The 20,630-nt window shown below is 34.6% G+C and overlaps 1 protein-coding gene across 1 annotated transcript in view; it reads left to right on the forward strand.

Annotated features, from left to right (window-relative positions):
- The window catches only part of MAGI2 (membrane associated guanylate kinase, WW and PDZ domain containing 2), a 1,404,484-nt gene that overhangs the window by 391,058 nt on the left and 992,796 nt on the right, over positions 1 to 20,630 (forward strand). Inside the window, exon 2 of the mRNA XM_054563833.1 lies at positions 10,720 to 10,836. Within this exon, the coding sequence (XP_054419808.1) occupies positions 10,720 to 10,836 (117 nt within the window). The remainder of the gene's footprint in view (positions 1 to 10,719; positions 10,837 to 20,630) is intronic.

The following is a 20,630-nucleotide window of genomic DNA, read 5'->3' on the forward strand; positions in this document are numbered from 1 at the left end:
GGTAAAGGGACTGGGGTCTTACAGATTTTTGTGGGGAAAGACATTTCACATTTTTAGGGTAATTTTATGAATAATAAAGTATTTGTAATAATGCCAAGGAAATCTCAAAATGATTTTGTTTTTGCTTCTAAAATAGCAAGTAGGGAAAGAGAATATATCCCATTTTATAGTGAAATCAAACCAAATGAATAATAGCAGTACCAACTGAAGGAGCAGAGATCTCAGAATTAATTAAGGACTAAGCACCTCCAAAGAAAAAAGAGAGTTTGGGCTGAGCACAGCTGTAAGGAGATAGATTAACAGGACGTTCATTGTCCCATAGCTCTTTACTTTGTAAAAGAGCATACAGAATTCATCCTCCCAACAGGTTGCTCCTCCTCTACCCATTTCTAACGCACACTTACCCTGAGGAATCTTTGACAATATCAGCAAGAATCCCCACTAGGGTCTTGGATCTAGCATTGTACCTTATAAAAGAAGGGTTTTGAAGTTTTAGAAACTGTCAGCCTAATTTGGAAATTTAGCCATCGTCCTCCTGCTCCCACCTCCCAGGAAGCATTATTATCCATGGCAATGTATAACAACTTGTATTTCTAACATACTGTGAGTAACGTTTTTTCAGGTGCCTAATTAATTTTTAAAAACTTATTGGTGGACCAAAGACAATACTATAATATGCCATATTATTTTTGTGGAAAAAAACATTCTACATTCCAAATCTATATTTGGAATACATTTCTCTTTATTTTAAGTCAGCCTGTAGCAGTTCAAATCATGTGCCTAGAATTGTTGTAACTTTATTACTACTGAATAATTTGGCACAGCCTTTAGAAGATATATTAGTCTTTTTTGATGTAAAATTTTAGGGGATTTTTTTTGTATTATCATTCTAAAGTGGGCTCACAAATAAAGCTGTTCATTGTGTGTGTGTTTTTAAGTCAATTTGGGCAACATGGTCTATGTCATGATACTTTTCAGAATAAAGCCATTTTGTTTGGAGTAGACCAACTCTTGCACTGGGTCATCTGGTAGTTTTAAGTTAAAATAGGTTAGCAAAAACTAAAATAAGAGGACTGATCTTTTTCTATACCTCTCAAAACACAAAACAATGCAACTGTTTAGAAAACTAACCCTGCTAATCCCCACCAATTTTACTCATAATAAACATCACCTCTTTAAAATTACAGTTTTTTGTTGACTTGGGAATAGTATACTGCTTGTTAATATAAAATGAAATAAGTTTGAATATTTATTGTTTAAATATCTTTTACATATTCCCTTTTAGTTTTATAAATGAATGTGTTACAGGCATACCTAGTATGAGCAGGTTATTTTATGCTTTTTTATTTTTGTTAATTCTTATTTCCTATTTTTTCCTTTTTATTTAATTTCTTAGAGTGACAATGGTCAACAAAATTATAAAGGTTTCAGCTGCAAATTTCTACAACATCGTACGAATCCATACATCCATACATCTACACATCCATACATCGTATTGTGTGTTCACCATCCCAAGTCAGGTCTCCTTCCATCACCATTTAGCCCATCCATGACCCCCTCCACCGCCCTCCACCTGCCTCCTCCCTGGCAATCACCACACCGCAGTCTGTGTCTATGAGCTGTTTCTTCTTTTTCGCTCCAACCCCCCACACAGCTACCCCATGCCTTCGGCAACTGCCAGTCTGCTTTCTGTGTGTGGGTCTTTCACTGTTTTGCTTGTAAGTTCATTTTGCTCATTAGATTCCACATATGAGTGAAATCTTTTGCTACTTGTCTTTCTTTGACTGCCTTATTTCACATAGTGTAATGCGCTCCAGGTTTATCCATGTGGTCACAAAGGGTAAGGTTTTCTTCTTTTTCTACAGTGAAGTAGTATTCCATTGTGTCAATGTAACACAGATTTTTTTATCAATTCATCTACTGATAAACATTTAGGCTGTTTCCAAATCTTGGCTATTGTAAATAACTCTGCAGTGAATGAAAGGATGCTTAGAGGGGGTACGGAAAAAATCCTGTCATTATTTTCTGAAGGGAAGGCCCCTTGTAGTATAGGCTTCCCCTGCTAGATGAGTGTTATACAAACCCATCTGTATCAGTGTACTAGCTGGTGGTGGTGTGCTAGATTGTGCTTGGCTTCAGTGAATTTTTTTTTTTATTTTAAAGACTCTTTCAATGTGTTTGCCCTTTTCATGGTGGGTGATTTACAAGCTCACTTGCCCACATTGCACTGGGTGTTCAGCAGTTTTTGAGTGAAAATGGCATGACCTGATGCCCCACCCTCCCTATTCACTCCATCTCACCCCAAGTGACTTTTTGTGTTTCCTCAGATGAAGAAAGTCTTCAAAGGGAAACGTTTTGCTGATGTGCAAAAGGTGAAACAAAAAAAAAAGGCAGATGCCCTAAAAGACATCAAAATCAATGAGTTCAAAAACTGTTTTCAGCAGTGGAAAAAAGTCTTGATAGGTGTATTGCATCAAATTGAGAAGACTTTTAAAGTGACTGAAGTTTAAATATGTAAGAATAAATACACATATTTTTATATGTAAATCCATTTTGGGGGGCTTCCCCCTCATGTATTCTTTTGAATTAGTGTTTTGTGTTTCTTCAGATATGTCCCCAGTGTTTTTTGCTTTTTTTTTAATTAATGGAGGTAAATTCTTAAATTGGATTTTCCCAAAATAACAATTGTAATATTTTTATCACTGCAATTTTTAAAATTTAGGCTTAAACTTTGCAATACATTTTTAAAAGCAGTAAACCAATATCCTAAGTAAAAAAAAAAATCCTGCTGTATTATGTAGATGTTCTAAACAATAGTTTCTTTCTTTGACCTTCGTAATTTTATGCAGAAATCTTAGAATTTTAAGGTTTATTTACCTTCAATGATTTTAAATTATTCATAACTATCATAATAGCTTCTTTTTCTTTTTCTCTTTTAAATTCATAGTGGTATAATCCCAGGTTTTTAAGAAAATGGATTAAATTTGCATTTGATTCCTTTTTAGCCACATAATTTTTCTTTTGTTACTCTGAATTTGTTGTGACATACTGCTTTTTACAAAGGTCATCTACTGCTTAGGAGTTAGGTGAGTCAAAGAAATTAACAAACAATACCCTATTCTCAGGCTGACTTAGCCATCAAGAGCATGGGTCCCCAGCCTCTGGATAGATACTGGTCTGTGGCCTATTAGGTGCTGGACTATAGAGCAGAAGGTAAATGGCAAGCAAGTGAGCAAAGCTTCATCTACATTTACAGCTGCTCCCCTTCACTTGCATTACTGCGTGAGCTCCTGCCTCCTGTCAAATCAGCCGCAGCACAAGATTCTCAAAGGAGTGCGAACCCTACTGTGAACTGCACATGGAGGGATGGAGGTTGCATGCTCCCTATGAGAATCTAATGCCTGATTATCTGAGGTGGGGGCAGTGATGCTAGTGCTAGGGGGTGGGAGCAAATACAGATTATCATTAGCAGAGAGGTTTGACTGCAGGGAGGCCATAAAAATCAATTACTTGCAGACTTACATCAAAACCTTATCAGTGAGTGGCAAATGACAATTAAGCTGCATCTGGTGGCAGGCTTTAGAGTGGCAAGTGAGTTGATGTACTTCAATTGTATAGCTGCATCTGGTGTCAGACTTTATGTCAGAATCTGACACTTATTTTAGTCCAGGCATGACCCGCCCATTATTTTATTCACCATTCCATGTATGCCTCTTTTCTGCATTGAGCACTTATCTCAGTCACAGTTTTGGTAAGCCCACAAACTAACCCTAGCCAAAATGAATAAAAAACAAACATGGAGAGCTCCTTTGAAAAGGGGGAAAGACCCAATGATGAGACAGCAGGAGACTCTAGGATTGCCAACAAAAGGAAAGCTACATTTAAAATAAAATACCAAGATTCCTACTTAAATTATGGGTTCATTGCAACAGATAAAGGGGCTGCATTCAAAACCAAACTGCAATTATGGGAGTGATGAAAGAACATTGGGATTCTTGACATGTTTAAACATTAGCAGAGATTTTGAAAGAGACTGAGCCAGGGCCTTCTTTCTCCCAGTTGGTGCATGATCACCGATCTCAGCTTTCAAAAGAGTTTGAGCATTACTTCCCAACTGCAAAGACCCCCGAACTGGGAAGGAATGGATCCATGACCCATTTGTGATTAAACCAGGTGAATCGACTTTGTCCCTACTGGAAGAGGATCCACTGCTTGAGACTGCAAATGCTGGTGACCTTAAAAGTATGTTTGAGACACCTTCAAATTTCCATGCGTTCTGGATTTAAGTCAAGGTGTGATATCCTGAGACTGCCACAAAAGCACTGAAAAGCCTGCTTCCATTTCCAACATCTTACCTTTTTGAAGCAGGGTTTTCTGCAGGGAGAGCAACCAAAACAAGATTATAGAGTAGACTGGTCATAAGCAACACACTTTGGGTGCTACAGTCTCCCAACACCCCCAGATGGGACCGGATAGTTGCAGGAAAACAAGCTCAGGGCTCCCACTGATTCTGCATTATGGTGAGCTGCAGAATTATTTCATTATATATTACAATGTAATAATAATAGAAATAAAGTACACAATAAATATAATGAGCTTGAACCATCCTGATGCCATCTGCCCCCTGCCTGGTCCATGGAAAAAGTATCTTCCACAAAACCTTGTGCCAAAAAAGTTAGGGGACTGCTGATCTAGAGACATAAGAAATGTAGTTGAGCTTGTTTTCAACTATGTGTCCTTCATTTACATTTCTTGATTTTAAAGTTTCAGATAATGCCAGGCATATAGCAAGTACCCATTTTCCCTTCTCCATGGGAGCCTATAATCATGACTATAAGAATAACTTTAATTTTTACTTTGAGAACAAGGCTAACAATGACAAATGAAACTCAATAATAATACACCATCTGTGCAATAGTAGGGGAAAGAAAATGATAAACCATTTTTGATATGAACTGAAGAGTATTACAAATGCTTACATTTATCTCTGTCATTTTCTCTGAAATAGCAATTATTCTCTCTAGTTGTAAATCTCCTAATGATCTGCAATGGTTTAATATATTTTGTTGTCTCTTTTATTATTGCAAAACATGTGATAATATTAAAATTTTTGAGAAAAACAACATGCAAAGATATTAAAACATGATTAAAGGATTGACTTTATTCTCTAATATTATGAATAACATATGGAAGAAATACAAATTTTCATATACCTAAATGTGTCCAGCTATGGAAAAACAATTAACCAGACAAGGCATCTGAAATGAATTACCATAGGTCTTATATGTATGCTCCTGTTTAAAATTATTAAAATTATTAGAGGAAGCACAATTTTACTGGCTCATAATTTATATAATGACTAGTATAGATCAAATACCTCCAGTGACCTGGTACTTCTAACTTTCTGAAAATTAGATGGATCTCTAGATCATCAGAAACCAAAGACACAATTTTCCATCTAAAAAGGGGATGAAGACTATTGTGACAGACTGGATTAGATATGTCTGTCACTAATTTTGTGGCTGTGGATTATAAAATCAATCAACTTTTCTGTGATTTATTACTCCATTTTTGAGGTTAGCTAAGCAGAAACTATTTTTGAAAAAGGGACATAGCAACATTGGCTCATAGTGCTTTGCTACTGTCTATATCTCTATTTCCCCACCATCCAATAAACTTATATAAAATAAATTTGTAATTACTTATGGGCATATCTTAAGGGATATGGATAGATCACTCCCTTCTTCTAATTCCTTATAGACTGTCTTGCTTGATTATCGTACTACTTATTTGGCAAAGACGATGTAAGAAATCAATTTTCTGTTAATAATCTTAGCTTTCTGAACAATTCAGAAAATTTAGAACAATAAACCATATCAAAGGGAGACTACCCATGGCTTTATTCATTATGGGCTATAATTGAATGGTGCTCTATAATTATAATTAACAAATAAAATAATTTGGTTGTCTGATTGCCAAAAAAAAAAAATCCCCAAACTGTAAAGTACACTTGGTAATTATTTTGTATGGAAACAAGGAATTTGTATCTAGCACAGACCTTATTAGGACTAGACCTATTGTCATGAACTGTTTGTGGCCCCTTCAAATGTTTTATGCTAAAATCCTAACCCCCAATGTGATAGTACTAGGAGTTCATGAATCTGAATTGGGGCCTTTAGGAATTAGTGAGGTCATGAGAGTGGCACTCTCACAAATGCGATATGTACCCTTACAAGCAGAAACACTAGAGAAATTTTCCCTTCCAACCATGTGAGAAGACAAGCAGAAGATGGTCATCTGCAAACCAGGAAGAGTGCCCAACTGAATTCCCAATCTGCCAGCCCCTTGATCTTTGACTTCTCAGTGTCCAGAGCTAGAAGAAATAAGTATTTGTTATTTAAGTCACCTAGTTTAATGTTTTTCTTTTAATTGGCTAAGTGAAGCCAGGGGAGATTGGTTAAAAGTCTAACCACATTTATACAGAAAGAGAGAGCTATAGCCACTCAAAAAAGGAGATCAGGGTACTATTATGAAAAGAAAGGGATAAAAGTACAGGATAAAGCAGAAGTGGGTACAAAACAAACAAGCAAAACAAAAAAATAATCAGAGCCCACTGCAGCATCAGGTTGAGTATAAATGGGAAAAAAAAACTGAAGGAAGAGAAAAAATAAACAAGGTCAATAAAATGTTAAAGTAGCCTAATTTGGCTAAAGGACAGGATGAATAAATGACATCAGAATGAACCAGACTTTGGTTTGCTGATCATCTCTACCTTCATCTTCCTGCACACCCCACACAATCCCAATTAGTGAACTATTCTCCCCAGTTTACATTAAGTTTATAAAGTGCATGTCAATTCCATAAGCTGTCAGAAGGGAATGTTTGAGCCAATGTTCACGCCCATGAATGAGGGGCGGGGCTTCTTTTGCCAGCTAGTAGCAATCAGACCTTCAGGCACAAATGTTACAGAGCCTGATATATTTCTCCTTCAATTTTAGGAAGAGTATCTTGCTTTAGCTACAAGGCTAGGACTAACTATTTTTCTTAAGGGATATGCTAAGGAGATTTTGTTCGTCTCATCCAAGCCCCATCTTCTTTCTTTGCTTCCTCAATCTGAGCATTTAAATAGTGGAGGGGACAAAGCAGTTCTAGCACAGACATTTCTGAAAACATTCAAAATGTAGAGATACATACCATTTTTAAGTGGTAACATGTAGAATTTTCTCCCCAAATTATCCATGAAAGTCGATCCTTGCTGCTTCCCTCTTCTCTTCATCTTTACTTTAAACCTGATGCCAAATAATTTGAGTGAGCTTCATTTTCTTCATTTGCAATATGAGGAGTTTAAATTAAGTTCTCTCTTAAGGGTTCTTCTTAAGTTATCCTTTGATGATATCAGGTTGAAAGCTTGTTTGTGGTCACACTTGAGAAGAAAGACTTGACTGATTTGGACTATAAAGTTTGGTCCTTAGATGGTAGATGTTCTTTAGAAGCAAAATCATAGGATTCAAATCCTTCCCAGATCTCTTATTGACAAATGTGTGATTTGAGAAGGTGTTGTATATTTTAATCTATTGTCTTACTTTGTAAAATAAAGAAAAACAAAATGTTCACCATTAAATGAAATAATGCAACTATTAAAAATAATACTAAGTAAAACCACTGAATTTTGTTGAAGCGACGAGCACAACAGCTAAGGGGCAGTGTACTTGACAGAGCTATGCTTCGCAGAGGGTTTATGTGCACATCCTCTAAGCTACCGGATTTAGGTGTCAGTAACAAACAACAAAACAGAAACTCTACAGACAAACTAACAATAAAACCACAAATTATAACTTTGGCAAATAGGGCAGCAAGTTATTTACTTTAACAATAGATAACATTTATTGAATATGATGTACATTTTTTTAGTTTTTAGCTTGCTTTAAAAATGTTAACTTATATAACTGAAAACAGATGGTATTGAGACCCAGGCTTTATTGTTTAGCTCAGCTGTTGCCCACTATTTGTTGCTTAATATTTCTCTAAATGAAATTTACAATTAAGGAAAAACATTCTTTTAAATATGTGTGTACATATTATGTATATATATATATATATGTAAAACATAAATACACACACATAGGGATTGTGTAGAGTTGCAAATGACAGAAAACCATAATGATTTTAGGAAATGAATATAAACTTTTTCTCATATAATAAGAAATCTTAATGTAAGCAGTTGCTGATATTATTTTAGCTGCTTAGTGAAACTGTCAGGGTCCCAGGCTATTTCCAACTTCATCTTTTATATCCTTAGTATTTTGGATTTTTCCCTTGTGCAAGTCACTTAATGGTCTGATTATGGCTAATATATATCAGATATCAAGTTTAGTTCAATGAATAAAGAAATCCTTCCTTCTGTGTTAGGTCTTAATGGCCAGAACATAGCTATGAGAAAGAAGCTGGGAGGGCACCTAGGAGTTAGATTGGATAATTGTCTCAGACCATAGTGATCCATGTCCTGGGCCTAAGTATGTTTGGGCCTGAAACAAAATTGTGGTTCTTAATTAAAAAAAGAATAGAAGAAAGAATATTGGGTAGAGAACCAACAGATTCTTTGCAATAATAAGGACAGTGGGTAAAAGAATTTTGGATTACTTGACAGATGCTATGATAAATTGTGATGGGTGATAAAGTATTGGTGAAATATGAAGCAGGAAAATTCCTTCCAAAACAAATGCAGTAATTTGTGACAATTCATTTTAACTAATGAGAGAAATTTTATATTAGTTTCAGAAACTTCAGCATGTTCTTTCATGGGGAAAAAAATGATGTGACACAGTAATATCAATAAATTAAAACATCGAAAATGTATTAAAGTCACTGAAGGAATAGACAGCCTTTTTGGTTGTTTTCCTACATACATACATTTTGAGAGGGCAAATATAGTATAATTGTAATAGCAGAAATGATTTTAGACTGATAATATATATATTTTCAGGAAAAAGAATCATCCTAGACTACACATATGAACTTATCTATGTTACATACATTAGTTGAATAATTCTGGTCTTTTTAGTGGTCAGATTATATCTATTGTTCTATAGTTAGCATATTCTGGGGCTGCCAGAAAGCGTGTCATCACTTGGCATGTCCTACTTATTAGACTGGAAGAAAAATTTCAACATGTAGAAATGCAGGGCATTTGAAGATCTAAATAATAGGTAATTATTAATGTCAGTGCTGGTAGTTTGGAGTGACTTCCATTTCTGACTGTTCTGCTTCTTTACTGAGAAAATGGTTTTGAATTTGGAAAACTGTATGTGCAAGCACTCTGTATATAATATTTTTGTGCACCTAATAAGCAATATGTTCTCCTTTGATATCATTTATTTTCTGCTATTATATTGTATTGGGTGGAAAAATAAATTAAGACTACTTGTGGAAATATATGAGAGACATTTCTTGGAGAGTAAAGAGTTAAATAATCTAGTTAAAGTATTATTTTTATGGCATCTTTCTGAGGCTGTACCAGCAAATTAGGAGACAACTGAAACAATGCATTTGGAAACTTCATAAATATTACAATATATACTTTGCAAATATATTAACTACTGTTGGAGTAAAAGGTGTTTGTACTCCATATATGCATACCTACCTAATGCTATTTTATGTGGTCATAGTGGTTCAAATAGATTGATGAACCATAATTTCAAGATTCAAAAGGATTTGAAGAGAATATGATTTTTTGATTTTACAGATTTCTTATTTCTTCTGTCATTAATTCTTTGTCTTAGCTCAACTACCCTGATATTTTTGAAAAGTAAGGGTTTAAGTAATTAATATATTCTATAGATATTTTGTTTTATATTCTTTCTTTCATGTATAAGAATATAAAGAGTCTTAGATAAATCTTCATACTTTAACACAATTATCTTTAAATATTTATCTTTAATCTTGGATAAATCTACATATTGGCTTTCCTACCTTATAGCCCAACTTATTTTTCATTAGATTATAATTTCAAATAGCCTCAAATTTTTTATATAATAATAAAATGATTATAATAATAAAAAATACCTAAGTTTAACATCTTGATGTCTAGTTAGAAACATCTGCACATTTTTATAGAAAAGAGAAATTACTTAGATATTATAAAGGGAGTAAAACATTAATTGTGTAGTTTATTTTGTTTTAACTTTTTTATCATCATAATAACCTAAATTCATAGAATTTAAATGACAAAAATATTTTCAGCCCTGAAGACATACTAAGTGAAATATAACAGTCACAAAAGGGCAAATATTATATGATTCCACTTACATGAGCTACCTAGTAGTCCTATTTGAAGAGACAGATGACTAGTGTGGGTGCTTGCCAGAAGCTAGAGGGAAGGGAAAATGTGAAGTAGAAAAAAAAATCTTGTTAGCCATTCAATGAGATATATTATGACATTTCAGTATTCGCTCAGGAGTAACACGTACCTTCTACCTTCATTCTAAATGAAAAGTAAATTAAAGAATGCATGTTAAACACCGAGCACAGACCTGGTAGACAATTATTATCTTAGTAAATGTTATATTTTATTATTATGGCAGTAAATGTTTCAGAAAGTCAAAAGAGCAATGTGAAATAATGCCTCTTTTAACTAGGTTCATGAGTATATTTATGACAGAATTAAATTCCATATTTAAAATAATTTCCAAAGCTCTTTATTAAGAAACTTTATCATTCTAGGAGGAATTGTTGATAAGGATCTTCGTCACTACCTCAACTTACGATTTCAGAAGGGTTCTGTGGACCACGAACTTCAGCAAATCATTCGTGACAACCTCTACCTCCGCACGGTGCCATGTGAGTGCAACAGGCAATATTATTTTCTATTTCAACATATAAATGTTCAGCAATATATCCATGTTTAAAAGAAAAGTTAAATTCCTTTGATTTATTTATAGTGGGCATTTGGAACAGAAAACTGATTTGAGATACAGAAGTTTCACATGCAAAAGCTTTTAACTGCAGTTGTGTGGTTTATGAGGAGGTTGTAGCCAGAAGAGACTTGTGATTTTCAAGTTATAAAACCTAACTTACTTCTCCAGTTAGCATTAAGAAATATGAATTCTAGTCCAGGATGTTGGCTATTCATAATGAATCATGTTTGGGGTAGAACTCCACACTAGAAAACAGGTAAGAATGCAAATTTAATTTATTAAATGAAATAGCTATTTTGTGAATAGAACCTACACAGTAACTAACTCCCAGCCTCATCTCTGGTTTGAAGCAGGGGAGTCTCACAAGTGAAAAGGAAATTCTGCTTTGGAAAGTGAAGCTAAATGTCCTCTAACTCTTAGGAAGTGATGAGTTGAGTGGTGGGTACAAATTTCTTGTGTGATACCTATAGAAATCCACAATCCCTGATGATGAACAGGTACTAAGATCTAGGATCTGCTTTGAAAAATTCTTGAACTGTCCTAAAGTTATAAAAGAATCTGTTTCCTCAAGGTACAGTCCATGACTTCAAGACTTTCCAGTCTCTCCAGAAAGTCTGATCTGAGGGTGTGGTGTGTATTCTTTTTGTTTTAGTTCTGCTCTAAACTTTAATAAACTCAAAGCTATAGTTTCTGAAAGGTTGATATTTAAAAAAGAAAAATCCCAGCCAGGATAAATTTATATATACATATTTATATATATATATATATATATATATATATATATATAAAATATATGTAACATATATACATATATGCATGTGTATATGTGTATGATTTCTGGGATAGAACTACAAGAACTATGTAAAATGTATAGATCATAGATGATTATGTTGAAATACTGATAACAAACAGAGAAGTGAAATGAATAATTCAGCACCCAACGATTTTCACCTACACACATCCTAGGAAGATAGACTCTTACCATTGTTGCACTGATTGTTCGTTAAAACAGGGCACACTGTCTAATGTTCCTAAATGAGAATGCTTGCTGATTGATATCTTCTAAGTCCAAACACTACCTCTGTTGCTGTCTGTTAGCCAAGTGAATAGACGTTAGGATGCTTGATTTAGAAGTTGAGAAAAGTGCATTTTTAAATTTGTAAGTTTGGCATTAGAGTGATAGAAGAAGACGGATTAAAGTCAGTGACTGAACTATTTATAAAGTAACAGGTGGACTCATTTTCAAAGCTGTGATGTTGTCAGTGCAGCCGTGTAAATTTATCTTTTGTGACATGAAAGAAAGGAGACGTGAAATACCAAATAAAGAATCTGGGCATTTTATTACATTTTAAAGCTGAGGGAAATAGATAAGAGGCTGACATTCAGAAATAACTGTAGTCCTCACTAAGGCAATGGCATAAATAAGTCTTAATTAAATTTGAAGATAATAGAAATACATTTTGCATTAGTTAATTAATTTCTTAAATAAGTCATCTTTTTTTATAATACCAAAGAAATACTATGAAGGAAAAATAAATATAAGGATAAAATAACCAGGCTTATATGAGTAATCATAGTTTCATGTTGTCATTTCAGTACAAGGTCATAAATTCAATTAGAAATCCTTGAATGGCTCCTGTAAAGGAGGTGATTAGAAACTCAATGAATGTGAATATTATACTGATACAATTATTTTTTTAACTTGTAGCCACCACTTCTAATAGACAAGTCCAATAATACCATTTACTAACAATGCTCTTAACTTGGCATAAAAGTTAAAAAAAAAGAAATCTTAGAGATGATTTTGATTTATATTATCTGTACTCACTTTCATACTGTTAAATTGGACCTAGGCAATCTACTCTCTTCACTCGGTATATCTTTTAATGAAATGTTCAGATATTTTTAGACACTGTGCAGCAAAAGGGTGCAGTAGTCTGAAATATCCTGCCATTGTTTAGAAACTTAAATGCACGTTTAGCGTAACTATCAGCCTTGAGTATGGTATGTCATTTTTTTACATATTCTCTTTTGTCAAAAAATTCTCCTGGTTTTCGTGTACCCAGCACCATAAAAGGACAAGAGATTACTGAAGAGCATGTTTCTGTTCTTATACACATGTAAATTAAAATGTATATCTTTGTTTAATCTATCAATGACACCAGGAATAAGACTTGAATAACCCCATGGTAACAAAACTGTAGTCAACTTGTAACTATGTGAGGGTGGTCTAACTTTTTCGAAAAGGTGTAACAGTAATTCTGCTCACTACAACCACCAGCTACACCTGGGAAGAAAGAAGCAAAGTCTTAGGGCTCAATTTCCTTGGTGCCTAGTGAATAAGAAAGTGTTCTGGAGTGAGGGCTACAGAGGCTCCCTCCCCTCACACACAGCACATGCACTCAGCCCAGTCTGGCTGTGGACAACTTGGCTCCTCTGCCCCCTTCTGAAGGAAGTCTGGGCCTGGCTGCTGTTTGATTTCTGATCTAAATATGGGAGGGAGGTAGACAGTCCATGTTCCTTTTGGGCCTTAACTATAGGTAATACAAAATTCCAGTAATCTCTTCCTTGTCCATGAGCAAGGGTTGACTGGATTTAGCCATTTCATTTGTTTCACTAGAACATATCTCAAATCAAATTCTTCAAAATCATTTTTAAAGCTGTGTCTCCAGGTACAGAAGTCAGGACTCAGTCACAGAGACAGGATTGTTGGGCACATGGTGAGCCTGAGTGCACATACATGCACACGTGCACACACACACAGAGGCTCTCGTGATATCAGTTTATCGTTCTTTCAAATTGAATCTTGGAAAAAAAATCCTTAGAAACTGACTCTTGTTATTTTCTGTAAGAGATTAGCCAGGTGCATGATTTATATTCATTAAAACGCTAAATTTATACCTAAACATGTGCCTTTTATTTGCTAGCTGTGTAATTTATGAGGGTATATAGGTCTTAAGAGGATTGCAGGTGTTCTAAAGCAAAAGTTAATTTTAAAAAAATGAATACTGTAAACGAATCTTTCTACTAGTAGATTACAGGCTATAAAGGATTTTTTTATGTAATGGAACTTCAAGGAAAAAGAATAGATAATGATGAGATAAAACTGTTGTAATCTGGAATGTGATAGGCTAACCAGGAAAAATATATAGGATAAAGAATTCAAAAAGGTTTAGAATATCCAACAAATGGAATTTCAATTACCTTGACAGTACACAAAAGACAATTTCAGAAGCACTAAGCAGGATCTATTTAGAGTTTACATGGGATTGTTTTGTTACAGCATGTGAGGTGTACAAAGTGAAAACAACATGCACTTACTATCTTTTGCATAATGTAGATTCAAAAGTATATGAGGGAAATTAGTGCAATTAATACAAAAGACTATTCTATTAATTTTCAAATGTTTATAGAGTAAAAATGGAGTTTATACTTTGGATTTAATATTTTATTGAACATAATGATTACATATAGTTAACTCTTGATCAAATTGAATATTCTAAAATATGAGAAAAAATCACTTCCACTTATTTATGAAATTCTGATACTTTTAATCCTTAATATTTATTAGAGTTACAGATTAATTTTTGAGGCAGATATGAGCATATATATATATGAGCATATAGATATGAGTATCTAATTTATATATATACTATTTTCCATTATACCAGATGACCTAAGAAAGGACTTCAATGACTAATTTTTAAAGTTTCAAAATGAAATGGAATGTAGTTAAAATTAAACATTAAACTTCTCTTCCAAGACCATACTTTGTGTCATTTGCAGAGATGGTTTTATTGGGAAATATTTTAAGTTTATTTGAAGATAAAAATAGTACCAGTGTATACCAAATAAAAGACACATAATCAATAAAACTAAAGGCCTAAAACTATTATATAAAGTGTTAATAAATTAAAAACATATATTTAAGATATAAAAGAAATTACTTTTGTGAAAGAGCCTATTGAGATGTAACTCGCAAAGATGTTTCCACATATTTAATAACTCTATTAATAATGTTAGTATAACTCTACTATGTAAAAATGAAGCATTCTCAAGAATGAAAGTGTAAGTTTTTTAATTTTTTAAAAATTTCTCTGTTATTTTAAATTATTTTTCATGGAGAAGCAAATAGAAACAGTGAAGTTATAAGAACTGTGTCCTTTTAAGATGAGCAGTTACCAGTACACTCAAATGTACAGCTACACAAAGGGTCAACATTCCTTTTTCCATGTAAGACTATGATCAGAAAGAACTATTGAAGAGAATATGGTGGCCACATATCTGTTAAAAATATTAAAATAAAACTAAGGTAGAACTTTCCAGTATATTGCATGGGGGATAATTTTAACTTTTTAGCAAAAAAATTCAGTATATTTAAACCTTATAAAATACTTAATATTCAATAAGGCAATATGTTTTCATGAGCATGAATGAATCTAATAATTTGTCATAATTTTCATCACAAATATAAATTTCTAAGCTTGTGGTAAGTATGGGGAGTGACATGAACCTGTGGATTATCATACAAAAAATTATCTTTCATCAATGAATGAAATTCTGTAAGTTGAAGGTGATCGAGAAAATGATTAAATACTCAGAATATTTTTTAAGCAATATAGGCCTATTTGCTGGGATAAATTGAACAATAGGTAGACATGCAGGCATGGGACTAGAGATGTCAAATCTAACTGAGCTGTAAGCTAAACTTTTACAACTGTATATTAACATCTGTGTTAGCTTTAACTTTATTGCTTCAAGTAAGAATCATCAGTTTAGGGGGTATTTTTTGAAGTTGCTTTTAGAATGTTAATCATAGATTCCACAATTATTTCAGAATCAATTTGCCATATTTTTGTTCTTTGAAAATGAATTGAATTTTTAAAAAATATTCTGATTATATATGGTGCTAAGTGTTGACAGTACGGGTTATTAGCAAATAAACAGGTTATTAACATGTGGACTAAACAAGAAGGAAATCTATAAATAAATGAAACAAAATTTCCTCAGAGATTTATAAACTCTTCTGGAAAGCTAGACCATAAGAAAAATTTCAAAAGCTTTCAAGCAGTAGCAAATACTTGCAAGAATTCTAATTTTCACATTCATATGCCTATCTGGTATATTTATTAAAAATGTGTTGGTACTTTAGAGAATGCTGTATTAGGTTTACCCTCCCCTCTTATCACTGAGAATAATATCTAACTTCATGTAGTATATGTGAAAGTGTATAGTCTTTTTCTTTTTTCATTGAACAAAATTAATGCATCTTTCTTGGTCAATTAGTAACATTCATTGGTTTGGCTGACAAAGTAGTCTAGAGAAGAAAACTAGCTTCAAAATGTTGTTGCTTAAAATGGAAAGATAAGGTATATTAAAAGTGATTGTATCGATTTAACTATTTGACACCACAGGGCACTGGCTTTAGAATAAACAAATGTATCTGATGCGCGCGCGCACATGCATGCAAAGCAATAAAAACCAACAGTGAACAACCTTACTGATCTTTCAAACCACATAAAATTCCCTTTCCCTTCACCTGGTCAGCTTTTTTTGTGGCTGTGACCCAATCTTTCCTCTTGATTTTTCCCTTGTGGTTTGTTTTTCTCTCTTTCCTCATCTTACAGAGAGGTTTTCCATTGGAAAACTGTGTCTGTAGTCAGCAAATGGAGTAGGTAGATGGAATGTGCACTCTTGGGTTTCAATGGTTCTAGCAGCTGGCCCAGAGAAGAATTGCAGATAAGTGCCTGAAGCCATATTTTTCTACCTCAATCATCACTTTCAATGGAAAATAGTTTGCCTTCCAAGGGTTCCAGAATCTGTTCCCTGCAGATTTCAAAACTGTAGTCCAGGGGAACATAAGAAAGTCAATACACCTCATTGAATGCCACTGCACTTTTTTGAATGGAAAGAATTAGGACTCTGTAATGTTCATAACTACCCAAGTTTCCAAACTGTTTTTACTAGTATATAGGCTGTGGGATGATTATGTAGCTGAAGGAAACCTGTAGGCAGATGGCAATGGGTACTTTAAGGAACTTTAGGGCTGCAAATTTATAGTAGAGCACTCAATTTCTGACTTAAATTTACCTGATCAAAAGAATAATAAAAAAGGAATAATAATTGTGGTTACTGATATTCTATTGTCTAGTGCACTAGTCAGATCTATTTACACATTGCAGCTTAGCATTGTTGGAGCATGGTGAGTAACGGTAACCCTTGGCTTTACCTATTTGGCCACATGGAGTTAAGGAAAGCACTCATCTAAGAACTAAGAGTCATTGGTTTTGGACTAGGTTCTGCCACTAACTATAGGATCTTGGAGAAGGCCTTTTCTTGGGTCTAAAGGGAGGGAGAGGAATAAAATGAACTCTAACAGTTATTTCTGCTCTGAAGTGATATAGTTTTCTAATTCTGCTGGCTTGTTTTCTTTGTTTTATCATTATTCTGATCAGTTCATCAAATGGGCTTAAATCATGCCAAGTATGAAACACCCTTGATATTGCGCAGGTGTAAACAGCTTATGAAAACTGAAGATATATCAAATACAGCAGACACTTCAGGGAAAAATGGAGTTGGGTTTAAGTTAAGTGCAGCTCTGGTTACAACCAGCCAAACATGTATTTTAAGATTTTTTATGAATGTGAAGTTAAGGATGCCATCATAACTCTGAAATTCCTTGAAATCTGCTTTCACTATTCATGAAACTGAAATATGGTCCAGCCTCATAAGTGAATGGGAAAATAAACATAATGAGAAATCAAAGCTTTTAAAATTGTTCTCCTTTGGAATGTGTAATGAGTTGACTTGTGACATAAAGACTTCTGAAGCATGAGGTGTATTGTTATGAAAATGTGATTGTGATCTTTGTGATAAGATGTTTAACACAAAACGTGGTGTCTTCTAATGCTGAACTTTAATTAATATCATTTATGCAGGTGAATAATCCTGGGCGGATGACCAAATAGATCTAGCCAACAGGAGGTTAAATCAGTGCTCAGTCAGAATAGTCAGGAGACAGTTTAGGAGAGTCAGTAGGATTTCTCACGTAGGATAATTAAGAGTTAAGACTAATGGAGGATTGACTGTCAATTCAATTAAAATATACACAGAGATCCTGCTTTCTTGAGCAAGTCAGAACTTCAGAATTGGATCAATTCCCAATTAGTTTCCCAGTTTTTATTCCAAGATTTGTTACCTTTCCTGCTTACAGGCTAGCTTGCAGAAATGTTGCTTTTTATGCATACAAAATCAGTAAGTATCTGCACAAGCTCTGTTGGAATAGAACTGAGAGCTCTGCTGAGAGCTCTACTGTAACCTGCTGCTCAAGGCAACCCTCTTGTGTGCATAAAAGAAAATTCCTTAACTTGTTCTCCAAAGAAAAGACAACACAGAATTGGGAAGCTAAAGCCAAGCAGTGTGTGTGCATGTGCGTGTGCATGTGCCCGCGTGTGTGTGCGCGCGCGCGCGCGCACGTGTGTATGCTTTTCCATTTTTTTTGCAGGAATTCTAATTCCTTTCCTCCTCTTTTTAATTGTTTGACACTGATTAAAAAACTGTAACTATTAGTAATGAGTATGAGTATATGTAGAAAATTTGAGACTTTATGTGCTTAATCCAATTCATCTTAACAATGACAGTGGGGGAGTGGTTTATGAGTCTCCAGACAGGATCTTTTGTAGGTACAAGACTCCATGAACATAAACCAGACAAATTCTTTAAATTACAGCAAATACCATTTACTGAATAGTTCCTATGTACAGGAAATGTTTTTCATACATTATCTCATTAAACCTCCATAGCATGCCTATAGCTAAGTGTCATTCCCACCTTTGAAGACATATGGAAAAATTGAGGCACTAAGGTTAAATAACGAACCGGGCACCAGGCAGTAAGTCAGTGGAGGAACAGAGATGCTAACCCAGGTGGATCTTGCTCCCAGTCCACACTCTACCTAAGAGAAACTCTGTAGTGGAAACTCTGGGGAGTCCAGAACATCATTAAGGTGCTTCCAGTGAGGTTAGGAGATGCTTCTGGGGGAGAAAACAAGAAAAAACAAAGAACTCTGCAGGCTGGCAGACTCCCTATTGCGGCTGCCGAGCTCTCTGAACAGCACAAATGGAGTTCCATCAGAGAAAATAATTCTTTTACAAGCAGATATGGACAGAAGTTCCCACAATTTTAAAAATGTATGGATAATCATCAGAAAAGTTTTCAAGGAAAGGCTTATTGTTTGGCTAGCTTTACGTTGATTGTTTTCTTATTGACATAAGCCTCTTGATTGGTAATTAATCAACCAAGTAGAAAATGGTCATTGCTTTAGGGCATCATTGCCAGAAATATTGGAATATAAACTATTTAAGGGGGAAAAGGAAATTTTAATTGATAAATATGTTATTCTATTAATTAAAACTTTTGTCTTGTTATAGGAAGGGAAACATGCAAAGAGGTCTCCATTGTCTAAAAGCTTTCTTTCATTTCCAAACTGTGCTCATAAAAACTTAATCTCAGTTCTTGTACCTGCATTTCATACTCTGAACTCTAATCTATATTTAAAAGTCTAACAATATAATTCTCTGTAAACAAGTATTTATTAAAGTTCTCAACTTCCTCACGTTGGTGTTTCATAAAAGCATTTCTTCTACAAATCAGTGTGAGGGTGACAGGGGTACAGTTAGGAAAAGGGAATGAATTAACGTTTACCAAACAGCTACATGCAAGGGCTATAATTATGTCATTGCATTTCGCAATCCTCTGAAAAATGTTTTGTGGTTCCTAACACTCAGACCAGGAAACTTAAGCTGAGAAAGTTTGACTCCTTCCCTGGACCATAGCTACGAAGTGGATAACAAGGGATTCAAGCGCCTAGGGCTGTCTGATGCCAAGACCCATTTTTTGGATGTATCATGTTACCCTTTTAGTCACTATAGCTCTGATGTTCCTATAGTTCTGAACAATTTCTGAGAGGCCCCAGAATATAGGAGACTGCTCAGATGTATATCTACATTTTTTATCTAATATTTCCATAGAAGCAGAGAAGTCACAAAGAATGGGTAGTGAAGTATATAAGATCACTTATTCCCATAGCTGCTGTGCAGGAGCCCCCGGTATCATTCTTCCATGGGCTCCAAAAGACCAAGGTCAGTAGGTGAGTGATACTGTTTAACAGTGGCATGCCCTCCCCCTGTTCTTATCTGGAGGTAACCAGGGCTGTTTACTTCAGGACAACATTTTAATGGGAAAAAATGGTCCTTCTCCTACTGAAGAGAAGCACCACTTTCCCATCTCAGTATTACCAGTACTTCAGTGACTCAGCTGTTACTTGTGTCATAGTACAGTGACAGCTTCTCAGACCCCAAGTCCTCTGACTGGCTCTCTGAGCATAGTCCTGTGGTGACACACTTAACACAACTTCTTTGATCCCAGGAACACATAGAACTGATATGTCCATATGTGGCCTTCCAGCTCACATATCCTCCCTGGATTTTGGGTAAATGCCCCAATTCAAACTCAAGGGATTTAGGTCAATATATACCTTTGATATTTAGGGTCGACTTAAACCATTAAGGAACTAGTGAGTAGGCAGCCAAGCTTTCTTCTCTTTTTATTGCTTTCAGTGTCAACGGTTGGTTTTCTATTCCATAAAGCAAAACAGTGTGTAATATGTCATTCAGGGTTCAGCCTAGGAAATAAAACCATGGAAGGTATTTTGAGGAG

This window comes from Pteronotus mesoamericanus, unplaced genomic scaffold (assembly GCF_021234165.1).
Source record: "Pteronotus mesoamericanus isolate MK-2021 breed Mesoamerican mustached bat unplaced genomic scaffold, CSHL_Meso_final scaffold_85, whole genome shotgun sequence".
NCBI classification, from domain to species: domain Eukaryota; kingdom Metazoa; phylum Chordata; class Mammalia; order Chiroptera; family Mormoopidae; genus Pteronotus; species Pteronotus mesoamericanus.